A 14547-nucleotide genomic window follows, 5' to 3' on the forward strand; every position below is an offset into this window, starting at 1 on the left:
GTGCAGAATGTACCAATTAATGGTCCGTTGATATGTCAAAAAGCCTTAGATTTCACTAAGTTGCTTGGCGATTCTAATTTGAAGGCAAGTAATGGATGGTTGCAAAGATTTAAGGATATGTGTGGGATCATTTTTAAAGTGATTTCAGGAGAAGAAAAATCAGTACCTTTAGGTGATGCAGAATTTTGGAGAAAAAACACCATGAGTAAACTGTTAGAAAAATACAGTCCTGAAAACTTGTACATCACAGATGAGCCAGAATTGTTTTATCAACTGGTGCCAGAGAAGACTATGGCCTCTAGAGGAGAAAGGTGTAAAGGAGGGAAGCAGCCTAAAGTGCAGCTAACTGCTGTTCTCTGCAGCAACACATCAGGGACACACAAATTGACACCACTGGTGACTGGATGATCAGCAAACCCAAGGTGCTTCAAAATGTAATAAATTTACCAGGTAAGAGGACACATACATTTTATTTTACCTTCCTTTAATTTATAAGTAATTTCTGTACACTACAGCTTTGGCTGTAATGTTTTGCTACAGTTGTATTGTAAATGTGATTTCTTTTATTGCAGTCAATTACATGGCAAATCGAAAAGCATGGAAAACGTCAACTTTTTTTAGTGAATGGCTGCTTTCGCTTGATCAAGAGATGTCAATGAAGAATAAGAAAATTGCATTGCTGGTTGATAATTGTAGTGCGCATAAAAACATGCCAGCACTGAAGAATGTTGAACTATGTTCCCCCCGAACTGTACTTCGAATCTTCAGCCATTAGATATGGAGATGATTAAGAACTTGAAGACAAAATACCATTCACGTTTAGTTCAAAACGTGATCACAAACATAGAAAGATGAGCAATCCCTACAGTTTCAATGCGAAGCAGGCTTGTGACATGATTGCTACTTCCTGGAACAGTGTACAGCTGAATGTGATCGTAAACTGCTGGAAAAATGCAAGAATTTCTGAAACTGAAGATGTTGGTGCGAAAGTTGTGGTGGATAAAATGATGCAAGATGATATTCAAAATGATCTGGAGATTTGTTCAGCAGTTACTGGTTAAACCAAAGATGCTTCAGTAGTTGAATACTTGTCAGTGGATGGTGAGGCATTGGTGTTTGAAGCATATATCGACGAATCTATTATCGAGGAGTTAAAGGGTAATTTGCCTGTTGAAGAAACTGATGATGACAGTCATGTGATAAGTGCGAATCCCCTCCTCTGATGGAGCTAATAGGTCAGTTGGAAACCATTCAACAAGTAGCATCTTCAGTCCCCAGTGTTTCAGTGCAGCAACTGATTTCATTAGAGGAGATAAAGACAATATTCACTAGAGAATCTTTAAGCAAAAAATAAACAAAGGAAAATAGTGAAATTTTCTGTACACGAAGTGAACAAAATGTGTTTCATTATTTGTCTTTTAATGTTATTTTTCATCAGAAAAGTACTTCTCAGCCATGAAAACATAGCTCCTCACTCTGAGTCACGACAACAAAGCCTCATTATAACACTAACCCTGGTACAACAACTTAATTTTCATGGTCCCATGAAATTCATTATATAGAAGTCTGATAATATATTATTGGTGACTTACGTCTCCGTTATGTGTACCTGTCGTGTTTATTGGTTGGTTGGTTGGTTTGGGGAAGGAGACCAGACAGCGAGGTCATCGGTCTCATCGGATTAGGGAAGGACGGGGAAGGAAGTCGGCCATGCCCTTTGAAAGGAACCATCTCGGCATTTGCCTGGAGCGATTTAGGGAAATCACGGAAAACCTAAACCAGGATGGCCGGACGCAGGATTGAACCGTCGTCCTCCCGAATGCGAGTCCAGTGTCTAACCACTGCGCCACCTCGCTCGGTGTCGTGTTTATTAAACTTATGGAAAAACACTATGAGCCCATGCACCAACCTTATATAACAAAAGTTTTTCATGAGAAACAACATTACACAATAGGTAAAATAATAATGGAAATTCCTGGATGAAAAAAATACGAAAAAAAAGGGAAAGGCAACCATTTACCTATAGAGGACAGGTGCGTGGTGCGCAAACACATAATAGGAAACAGTTAACTATACTATTTGAGCCCTTGCTCTTGTTTTGATACGAGTATACACATTCACACATGCAACCACTGCTACCATGAGCATGTACATTTGGGCGTGTGTGTGGCTGTGTATGTGTGAGAATGTGTATTCTTATTAGAAAAAGAGCAAGAGCTCGGAAGCTAGTGGTAAAAGCAACCAAGTAAAAGAAATTGTTCAAGAATTACAATATGTCAAAAAAATATTTTCTAACGTGTGAGACATATCAGAAACAAAGATGGTTAATTATTGATATTGTGACAAAGCAATTAGAAATGCAAGTCATCAAGAGACGATAGTTTTTCAATAGAAATGGTTATAAATGGAGAAAAAGTAAATCATACAAAATGAATTTTCAAAGTTAATTACTGAATGTTTGTGGAGGAAGAAAATTACCCACAACAGCAACACTGTTTTAATTATTCTACTTCACAAGAAACAAGTCAGAGATGACAGTCTCCTACAGTTACTCACTAATATCATCACCAACCATATACAAAAGACTCTGGATTTTAACCAAACACAACAAATTAAGTTTAGAGATGGATACAGCTTGATGGATAATAATCTACAAGTCGTGAGAAAGCAATGAATTTAAATCATCACTTTTTCTAGGATTCATAGATTTTGAGAAAATTACTGATTCAGTTTCTGTAGCAACAGCACTAGGGAAGCAAGACAATGACCCAGCCTATATTAGCACACTGAAGAACACACATGTCAACACTACAGCTTCCACTAAACTTCATCAGAATTTTATGACAAGTCAGACAAGGAGATTCCATATCAATAAAACTTTTCTTGACAGTCAAGTTTACAGACCCTTAGACTGGAATATTACAGAAGGAATACATGTCAATGAATCATTCACTTTTATTTTGATTATGACACTGTACTGTTTACTTTTAAACTTGTTAGTAATAGGCTGAAAGTTGGCCTGAAAAATTATACACAAAAATAATATTTAAATAGCACTAGGAAAAGACAATAGTACAAACTAACACTGATGTGAGAGAACCAAGTAGTGAGTTGTGTAAGAAATGTGTCAGTCTGACAATACTGGAGATATGCAGGTAATTTCTTTGTCGTGTGTCTTCCATCCTCTGACGGACATTCATAAAAGACAACCTCAGGCTATGAAAACCCAGAGTGTGAAAGATTCCATGTCTGTGTGGGACACCATACAATGTCCAGACATGCTTGCACCGAGATTGCAACACTTCATTTATTTATAAATCATCCAGTCTCCATCTTAGCATTTATTTTACTATGGAAGTGGGAAACAACTGGAGAACTTCCTTGTATGGAGGTCATGTTTCAAGGAAAAGTTTATCGTCCTTTGGGTTAGAGTGTGTATGACAAAGTAGCAAATAGTTAACTGTATTTATGAGCTCATAACTGTTGTCACCCATCTCAACACAACAATTTATTACGACACTTGTCCATAGAACACAAGCTATGTCTGATTCTGAAAGCTAGTCAGCAGAGCTTACATCTCTATCTATCCTATGTTCAAATAGGGATTCTCAAAAGCAGTTCCACTGTGTATTTGACCAGCACACACAAAATATTGTGAGCAGCCAGAATATATAGGAGTTCTCTGCTAGACTGATTTTCCAGACTTATGTTTGTTGCATGTCATTCAAGTCAGTAGACTTTTCATGAAACAGTAAATGGGTCTTCCATCCTCTGGGCCCATACACTGTTCAGACATGTTACATAATTAAAAACAGATGCAATGGACATATTTGTCACACCAGACTAGGTAGCTGGCTGATGGCAACTACAAGAGACAGCATGAATTAATGAGAGACTAAGATACACTTGTCCACATCTTAGCCCACTGGGACTCATTATTAACCAAGAGTATTTCAGCTCAGAGGAATGTGGGCACAATTAAAGGCAGAGGAAAAGAGTCTGGCACAATGCACCAATGGGGCATCAAACCTAGGAAGAAAGAAGGAAGATTAGCATTTAACATCTCTTCAACAATGAGGTCTTAGAAATACAGCACAAGTTCAGATTGGAAAAGGGCACAGAAAGAAATGGCCATGCCTTTCAAAGGAACCATCGTAGCAATTACTCTGGGCAATTTAGGGAAATCAGAAAACTGTATCAGTATTTCAACTGCTATCCTCCTGAATAGGAGTCCAGGAAAAGAATAGTGATACCTATGTTGGTTAGTTTCGTGTTCAAAAGATCACTCTGCATGCTAAATCATAACACTGTGCAATGAGTCATTTAACAGTCAAATCACAAATTAATTTGTAAATACACTGACCAGCCAAAATGTTATGACCACTGCCCACTGAGAGGCAGGATGCTGACTAATGATGCTGCAGGCATATGACACACTACGAAAAGTATGTAAATTCAGCAGAGATGGATGGGAGTCACCCTAGCAAAGATATGTGCTGCAAATGAGGAAATCCACTGATATAGGTGACTTCGTCAAAGAACAGATTGTTATTACAAAAAGCCTGTGAACAAGTATCTCACAAATGGCAAAGCTGGTTGAATGTCTACAAGCTATTGTCATGAGCCTCTATGGAAGGAGGTAGAAGAGCAGTGAAATTACCACCAGGTGCTAAAAGGTTGGACATCCATGACTCTTCACTGTATGTGGGGTTCTGAGGCTTGTCTACTCTGTAAAGTAGGATAGATGGTGATCTGTGGCATCTCTGCCGAAAGAGCACAATGCTGGTGGACGCACAATTGTTTCGGAGCACACTGTTCATTGTACATTGTTGAACATGGAGTTTCAAAACAGATCACCCTTAAGTGTTCATATGTTGACCCAATGACATCATCAATTAAAATTGCTGTGGGCATGGGACAATCAGGATTTGACCATTGATCAATGGAAACACGTCGGCTCTTCAAGTGAATCACATTTTTGCTACAGTAGTTTGATGGTAGTCTCCACAAATGCCATCATCAAGGCAAATGGTGGCTCAGAACTTGCAATACACCATGCGTGTAGGCTCATTGGAGCGGCTGACGACAGCAAACCACCTTCATACCTTCATCCTTGATACCTTCCCTGAAGCGATGTCATCTTCCAGCAGCATCAATGTCAGTATCTCAGAGCCACAATCATGCTACAGTGATTTGAGGAGCATTACAGTGAACTCAAAGATGTCTTGGTGACCAAATTCGTCTGACTTAACTCCCATGTAACCCATCTTGGTCACTATCGGGCGCTATCACCACGTTTGAAAGTCAGTGGTCTGCTATTTAAGTGAATTATATGACTTCCAATGCCACATACCTTCACAAACCTATCAATGAACTGTTGGATCCGTGAACACAGAATCAGTGCTGTATTTCATTCCAAAGACAGACAAACAAGTTATTAAGCAGGTGGTCCATTCCAAAGACAGACAAACAAGTTATTAAGCAGGTGGTCATAATGTTTTGGCTCTTCTGTGTACAAGTGTATGGCAACATGCTAAACACTTATAACTTTCTTTCTTTCTTCTTTTTTACAGATGTGAGTTAATAATTCACACCATTCGCATTTTACACATTACAATAATAGGAATTCTGCTACATAACAGAAAGAGTTGTCAAGAAGAAACTTTTTCAGAGTGTTTTCAAACTTTACGTTGCTGTCTGTCAGACTTTTATATCACTAAGTAATCAAAAATTTTAGTTACAGTATTATAGATTTCTTTTTTCTTTTTTTCTTTTTCTTTTTTTTTTTGCAAAGACAAACTTAATGTGGAGTTGTAAATGTCATTTTACCTTCTGGTGTTGTAGTTATGTACATCATTTTTTCTTCTAATAATTTTCGGGTGTGCAGCCAGATCCTGTCGACCTTCTGCCACGATATTTCGGCCCAGAGACATCCAGCAATCTTTAGGTGAGTAGACGACTACTGAAGAGCCAGCTGCGCTCATGACATGTGTCGGACAACTGGTTTGTGTGGGACAGCTGAGTTGTGTATGCTGCCTTCAATGGTGGAAATTAGAGATGATCTAATCATATAGTATCCTTCAAAATGCTGAGAATGTGTCTTCTAAAATAGACACATTGCTTAGGAAAAATAAAATCAAGATTTTCTTCCACCCACCAGCAAAGAGCTTGGTCCTGTTTGGATCCATTACAGACAACCTACAACTGAGAAAAGTGGGTATTTACAAAATTCCCTTGAAAATGGTGCTGCAAATATATGCCAGATAACACGAGCTGTCCAATGAGCAGCAGTAGAACATTGTATTTCCATGGGATGCTCAATGGAATATAACAGAGCTAAAATTTTAGCTCTATTTTCCGGTTTTTGCGATTCAGTAATCAAAGAATCTGTGGAAATACATTTTGCTTACAATCTTATAAATCGTGACAACAGCTTTCAACTGGATAAAAACTGGAATTCCATAATCAAAATAATCCAGTCACAGTGGAATCAATGGGGGTTGTTCAGTACTCAATTATATCATCTCTCATTTCCACCACTAAGGGCAGCACACACAATTCAGTTGTCCCACATGTCATCACCTGACGCATGTGCCAAAAAACGCCAGCACATTTTGCATGTGCAGGATTCGGCATAAATATCACTAATGCACCTGGGCTCTTCAGCAGTTGTCTACTCACCTGTAGATGGTCTGACATCTCTGGGCTGAAATATCATGGCAGAATGTCGATGGGATCTGACAGTGCACCTGAAAATTATTAGAAGAAGAAATACGCCAGGAAAATTTCAGAAGTTCCATGTACATCATTCTTCCTTTTGAGTTGCAGTGGATTATTTACAATAAACGTCATGAGGGAAAAATATACTTTGAAGCAGTAGTCAGAATGTCCAATTCCTGAAATAGATATCTACAAGATGATGGTGGGTAAGCACCACATATTATTCTTACAGCACGTTTTTGAGCAATGAATACTTTCTTTCATAACAATGAGTTACCTCAGAACATTATTCCATATGAAATTATTGAATGAAAATATGCAAAATGTGTCAACTTACAGGTTTTTGTCTCCTCAAGATTTGCAATGGTTCAAAACACAAATGTGGCTGATTTAAGTAGTCTTAGGAGTTCTAAAATGCGCTTTTTCCATGTGAAATTCTCATCATTTTAGACACCTAATTTTTTTTAAAGTTTCCACTCTATTTATTGTTTCCCCACTGTGTGATACTCTTATCACTGGTGTGTTACCTCTAGCTGTGTTAGAAGTGAATACGTTATGTCTTCTTAAAACTAAGAGTGAGACCATTTGCAGAAAACCAGTCAATGACACTTTTTAAACACTGTTTACCATTTCTTGTGTTGCTGTATGTATGCTTGCATTGATCAAAATGCCAGTGCCACCCACAAAAATAATTAATTCTGCTTGCCATATATTGGATGGAAGATCATTGTATATATATGAGGAACAGTATTGGACCAACAGTTGAGCCTTGGATATCTCCGTATGTGATTTCGCCCCAGTGAGAGGAATCTCTGTGTTGTTTAAATCTGATATAACACTATCCACTGGTTGGCTATTCCATCAATTCCATAATACCTCAGTTTATCTAGGATATTGTGGTTTGCACAATCAAATGCCTTAGATAGGTCACAGAATACCAACTAGCGCCATTTTGTTATTTAATGCTTGTAAAATTTGGTGAGGGAGCATGCAAAAGGAATTCTCAGTAGATCAACTCTTCTGAATACCAGATTGTGATTTATGCATGTTTCAAATAAGACCAGGCTTATTATATGGGAACAAATCTTTAATACTCTATTGGAAACACCATCAAAACCAGACGAGCTTTTATTTTTGAGAAAATATATAGTTTTCTTAGTTTCAGAATGAAAATGGTTGACACATTCATACACTGTATGTTAGGAGGTTTGCTTTTTCAACATACTGCTGTAATTTTTTCTTCAATTGTTTGTCCCTATACTTTCTACCACATTCAACAAATGATTATTAAATATATTTGCTACCCATGACTCATCATATAGCCCTTCCAATCAGTTCATTAGTGATGTTATCCTGTTCTGTGGCTGCTTGCCATGTCTCTCTTTTCACTACATTCCATATAGCCTTAAATCTGTTGTTGGAATTACTGATTTTTGAGATATGTGCATGTTCATTGACTTTTTAATAACTTTTCTAATATGCCCTGAAGTGTTTTATAGAGGATGAATACACTGAAAGAAATACCCTGTCAAAATTTTAGTGACTAACAAGTAGGATGCACTGCAAGCATTAAAAAAAATGTTGAAAATTGCCAAATTTGTAGCTCCTCAGGCGGCTGAAGAAAGGTACACCGCCACTGTGCTCTGGCACACTGCGCATGATGGGTGCATATCCTTGATTGACAGCCATGTGTAAACTCAGCACAACTGTAATTTGTAGAGTTAATTTCAATTTCATTGATAGTTTCTCTGAAGCACCTGTTCACAGTTACTGTACACTCGAATCTGCAACTCATTTAATATCCATAATAAATATCATTTGCTTTTGCGGTATTGTACAATAACAATGGAGATTAAACTGAATTAATATTATTGTGTTTAATGCTTAATGTTAAAGCAGTGTGCAACGCCAGGTTTGGTTCATAAAATCTTACTGTCAAAATTGTTAAAGAAAAACTATCTATCTGCTGCACAGAGTGGCCACAAAGTCCCATTATCCGCCATTAATATCCAACACAAACCCCCAGATTTGAATAAATAATATGAACAACATTCTTCAGAGGAGTTTTCTTGTGATAGGAACCATGTAGAATCACTCATGAGAGATAATGGACCATTACTGGCAGATATCTATGAGGTTGGGTATTATGAATCACAGCTCAGATGAACACTAATGATTTAAAATGTTCTTCAATCTGGTTACGCGGATTCAAGAAATCATAGGAAGTCACACAACAATGAAGTTTATTTCAAATAGAAGTGTAAAGGAGATGCCATTAAGTCATGGTTGATGTGAAGACAAAGTTTGCTGTTATCCCCACATCTGCTATGTCTAACACTGAAAGAACTGCAAGCAAATCACACTGTCACTTTGACTTGAAAAAAGGCAGAGTCTGTTGTGACTGATGGAATAACACATTCATATACAACAATGACAGTAATAAGTATGAGTGTATTGCTGTTTCTCCAACTTTATATCTTTCTTCAGGGACCTCATGGTACATCATTTGGAGGGGGGAGGGGGGGGGGAGAGAGGGAGGGGGGGGGTGTTTTGGTGGCAAAAATCCTTTAATCGACCAATCTAAAGCTGGGAAAATAAAAAAGAATAATTTTTAACATTCCATTCGTAACAGTTTCCAACCAGTTTCAGAAATTAATTAATTGCTTTTGTTGGACTCTTGACCTGGACGTAACAATCTCTCTGTCTTTCAGGAGGGTTACAAAAAGGCTGTTGATATAATTCAGTTTCCACCTCAAACAGCCAATTTGACTCTCGATAAAGAATTTTTTTGACTGTGAAATGTATTTTTATACATATTGCTGGATAATATAATTTCCGATAGCTCCTTGTCACCTGAGATTCATCAGGAGAATTGTATTCTTAAATTTCAGTCATTTGTGCATTATGGGTTCGCATCTGCACATTTTATGAACTGCTTTAAGAATGCTCAATATGCAGCACAAAAAGAACAAACATTTCCTACTTCACCTCAGTTCTGGCTAAACAAAACGAGTAATTACTGTGACATGCCTGAAAGCATTAATTTTTCTTTTGTCATGTGTGCCTGGGGTAATAAAAAGTTTTTTAACATTCAAATGATGTTTCACTTTATTGTGATGACTATGGGGAATAAAAAAGAACAGTTTCATTGTTACTAAAATATAAGTTATTCAAAAATTATTGTAACTGAGCTACGGAAACTATTATGAAATGATGAATGTGTAGGAAACAGTTTGGTAATTATTGAGATATCTTCTATCACCTTTCTTATAGAAGTATTTTACAATGGCGTATTTCAATTTATCTAGAGAAATGCCTTAAGTAAGTGATGCATTACATACTCGTATTTCAGATATGACAGCTTAGTAAATGACAACAAATCTTTAGTACTTGTTGGGAACAATCCATATGAGCTTATATTTTTGAGGAAATATATTATTTCTTAGTTTCAGAGGCAGAGGTTGGTGATATGTTCATATAACAGAATTTTATGAGGTTTTTTTTTTTTTTTTTCAACATACTGCTGTGATTTTTCTCTTGAACTTTTTGTCACTACATTTTCTATTACATAAAAGAAATGATTATGAAGTGCATTTGCTACCTCTGGCTCTACTTTTATAGCAGTTCTTCTTCAGTCAGTAGTGACGTTATTCTGTCCTTTGGCTGGTTGTCCTACCTCTCATTTCACTACATTCTATAAGTCTGGCGTCAAAATTACTGACTTCTGATGTAGTTTACATGTTCCTTGATCTTTTAATAAGTTTTCTTTGTAAATTTGAGTAGTTTCTGTAGTGTACAACTACTGCAGGATCTTTACTTGTTATTGCCAACAGATACAATTCTCTTTTCCCTTCACAGGGTAGTTTAATCCCTCTAATGATTTATGTTTTTTTACAAGACTCTTTATGATTTTTCTAATCAGCTTACGTGGAAAGTTATTTTCAAAGAATGGTATGAATTTATCATTGAATAGATTAAATTTTATGTCAGTATTTGGTTCACTATAAATTTCATCCCAGTTCATCTCTTGTAAACTATTCTCAAAAATATTTGTTATGGAGTCACTAATTATTCTGACTGCCACTGAGGGGTATCTATAAGGCACTATCTCATTTATCCTAACTAAATTTACATCTTGATCAGAGAGAGCTCTTGTTACTGGGTATACAGTTATTTCCTTACTTTGACATTAATGAAAGAAAACATTATCTATTAACGTCCTACTGTCTTTATCCACCAGTGATGGAAAACCAATTACTGAGATCAAATTGTAGGATCCAAATAAGGTATCCAGATCATTTATCTTATCATAATCCTTTAGAAAATGTGCTGTCTGATAGACATCGTAGTAAGGAATCAAGATTCCTCACAAACAGTTCAAAATTTCCCAAGGAAGACCCATATTCAGTTACACTCTAGAGTAAAATATTTTTCATTTGAATTTGTGTTCTGCCTTAATATATGTAACAATTCCTCCTTTTCCCATAATAGCCGTACATGAGTCAGATGGTGAGTGTAAGCTTTTATATTTACCTTCTCTACCCACATGGTTATGTGGTGCTCAGTCACAAGACGTCTATCTTTTCAGAGATCTCTAAATTTTCCAAACAGACAAGCAGCTCTTCTAACTTATTACTCAGTCCTCTAATATTCAGATGAAATAAGCTACCCTTGCTTTTCTGTGCAGCCTTGTGTGTTTTGTGTGACCCTTCTGTTATTTTAACTTCTTTCAAAGCAAGGTGCCTGAATGTTGATTTTAGTGTAAAAAATGATACCTCTCTGACATCAGTAATCGCTTTGTGTAAGAGTGACACACTGTACATTTTCTGCGACAAGCTTAGACAACCTCCTCCTCCTCCTCCTCCTACTTGGGTGTAGGCCATGTCTAGCCTATCCCCATCTCTCAAATGTAGAAACAGACACTGCATCCATATGATATTTCCTTTCAGTCAGCAGCAGCCCACTCAACTCAGGGTTAACGCACGGCTGGTCATGGTGCTATAGGACCTCCACAAAACTCACATTTGTATGTGTAGCTATTATTTTTATTTCATTTAGGTCACCCCTAATGCTGTAATTCCTGTCATCAGTCAGGCTGTTCCCCACTCCACCAACTACAATAACCCGATCCTCTTCGTCACAAGCTTTGAAAAATTACCTATGTCTTCTGTCATCTAGCTATGGCTAGCACTCTGCTTGACAATACTTGTGACCTGCTACCCTGTTCCTGATTTGTCCTGTACCATCTAGCCTATGCCCCTCCCATGGCTACTACCTAGCAGAAAGACACTTTTCTTCCTACTTTCTTTTGGTACTGATCTACACCAAGTTCCTTTGCTAAAATTCTGCTGTATCCAACTGTGACCTATAGTTGGACGAGGCTCTTCCCCTTATACCTTAGGTAGCAAGTCAAAATTATTCAATACCGTAAGCTCAAATTCCCTTTCATTCACTGCTAGTTACCTTTACCCAGTTCCCATGATCTTCAACCTACTGAGTTCAAATTTTGTGTGTTCTAATTCAGCCTGAAGGGCACAAATCTTGGCCTCCTGTTCAGTGTCTGTCTCATCCTCCTTCCAAAACCTGGCAATTCCATGGGAGAGCTTCATTATATTCCCCATTAAATTCTCCACTAAAGTCATCCCAGTGAAAATCCAGCCCACAATCTACACTTCTGACTGGCTGTCCTGAGCAACATCCACACTCGTTATGCATTGCCACACTCATTACATGATTAACAATAGAAGAAAATCACTTACCGCACTTTACACTATATGAATTTTCATTATTTACAAGCTGCAGAGATTAGGCCTACAGGTTAGAGCTTCCAGTGTATGTATTGTAAAAAGTTAATTATTTCTGCTTACATGAAGAAGTCTGCACTTCTTTAGGAGCAGTATCTGTTAATTAAGTTAATCACAATAGAATATAACTTTTCATGTAAGTTTAAAGTATGCAAACTGTATGTAAGCAAACTAATAATGCAAAAGTTTCTAAATCAATGACGATTTACTGTGTTCTAGCTTCTACTGTACACGTTTCCCTGTTTTTCGTACAATAATAGAAACATGACAATCACAGAAAAATTGTTTCAAGTATTACATATAATAAACCTGATTTACATGTAACATACAATAAGCTATACATACCATAGGGTCTTCATGATACATAAGTTTTCTGTTGTCCAAAGTAAACCAACGTTTTTTGTATGAATCTGAACTTTTTGGACCAGTTTTCCACAGCCAACCTTCTCTTGCAAAGTCCTTGGTTAGATGATCTACCAGCTTGAAATAATACACATTAACTTAGATTATTGTTAACTATTAATGTGGCTCTAACTATTCTATACAAGCATTTTAATGTCCCATCTTCAAAGTTAGGTGACACCTAATTATAGCAAGATTACAACATTTACTTTTGTTATAAGACCAAACGTTTACAGTGATTACATCTACTGTGTACAGCTGCTGAACAGAAAAGTAATAACTGTTTTGTTTTCCGTCTGGTTGGATGTCCAGGTTGTTCAAATTAAAATAATGTTCCTTGTACTCTATTACACCTGGACAAAATTTAACAATTCCGACAAGATCCTTTCTTTAATGTGAAAAACCTCAAAAAATAAGTCATGTTTTGTATTAAAGGAAATTAAATTGAGAAAACTAGTAAATTATGAGATGGAATTCCTGGCCAGCACGTACCTTTAGAAGGGAGACACATATAAAAGTTAAAATAGACAAACTACCTAGGTTTTGGAACAAGTTACTTAGTGTTTAGAAGAAGTAAAAAGAAACACTCTTTTATGTGACAAATATGTAACAGGTGCACTATTTTCGCACTAAGGATCCATAAGGTTTTGACACTTGTGACATTCAGAGTGTGTTCAAACTGCTGTGAGATGATTATTATTCTGGAGATTTTAATGAAAATGTCATCTGTTTACATAAATGTACAATTGGTGTTTAGTGTCTGACACTGATAAGCACTCACCACGATAACAGTGATGTGCAAACGGAGATGAAGGTCAGTAGAGTGTTGGGACACAAGGACATGTTGGAAAGGAAATTCCAATTTATGAAGTTCAGGGAAAGTAGTATTGGCTGGAAGAATCAAAATAGCCTATATGAAATAGCAAGCACTCATGTCCCTTGAGCCATTTGTAGTGTGTGTTAAGCAAATGGTACTGAGTTGTTCTATGCCCATTCATGCACTCTGCCAGTTTAGTGGTGGTCATGCTTACATAAAGACACTGTGTCGTGGATACAATTTAGTCGATAAACAACGTGTTATTTTGTATGTTGCTTTGCCTTTGATATTTTAGGATTTACCAGTGGTCGGGCTGGAATGGGTGGTGGTGGGTGGGTGGGTGCATAGGGCAAGTTTTACAGTGGGGATGATTGCAGGGTGGGAACCTTGGGATAGGAGTAATGGTTTGGAAATGCCATAATGTTTGACTGGGATGTTAGGAGAACGACTGAAGGTTACAGTGAAAGGTGTGATAAGAATATCAGGGAGAGAGGATCTCATTTCAGGGCTTGACTTGAGAAAGTCATAGTCTCGGCAGAGTAAAGTATTGAGGCAATCAAGGGTGATCAGGTGGTGCTGCTGAGTTTTTTTTGAAGCGGGAACTGTATAAGCCAGAGGGTGAGAGGAAGATACTACCTAGAAGACTATTTGCAAATAAGATTTGTGGGATAGTTGCAGGACAGAAAAGCCTAGGTGAAGCGGTTGGTATAGATACTGTGGGATTCAGTGATGGAACACATACTTTTCTGTCTACACTATGAGGACATGGGCATTTCAGTGGAAAGAATGGTAGCTGTCAAAGTG

At 37.2% G+C, this 14547-nt stretch overlaps 1 protein-coding gene across 1 annotated transcript in view; it reads right to left on the reverse strand.

Moving 5' to 3' along the window:
• LOC126251490 (arf-GAP with dual PH domain-containing protein 1-like) overlaps window positions 1–14547 on the reverse strand; it is a 144242-nt gene that overhangs the window by 59918 nt on the left and 69777 nt on the right. The window contains exon 5 of the mRNA XM_049951951.1: window positions 12870–13004. Coding sequence (XP_049807908.1) covers window positions 12870–13004 — 135 coding nt within the window. The remainder of the gene's footprint in view (window positions 1–12869; window positions 13005–14547) is intronic.

This window comes from Schistocerca nitens, chromosome 4, assembly GCF_023898315.1.
Source record: "Schistocerca nitens isolate TAMUIC-IGC-003100 chromosome 4, iqSchNite1.1, whole genome shotgun sequence".
In the NCBI taxonomy this organism is placed as follows: domain Eukaryota; kingdom Metazoa; phylum Arthropoda; class Insecta; order Orthoptera; family Acrididae; genus Schistocerca; species Schistocerca nitens.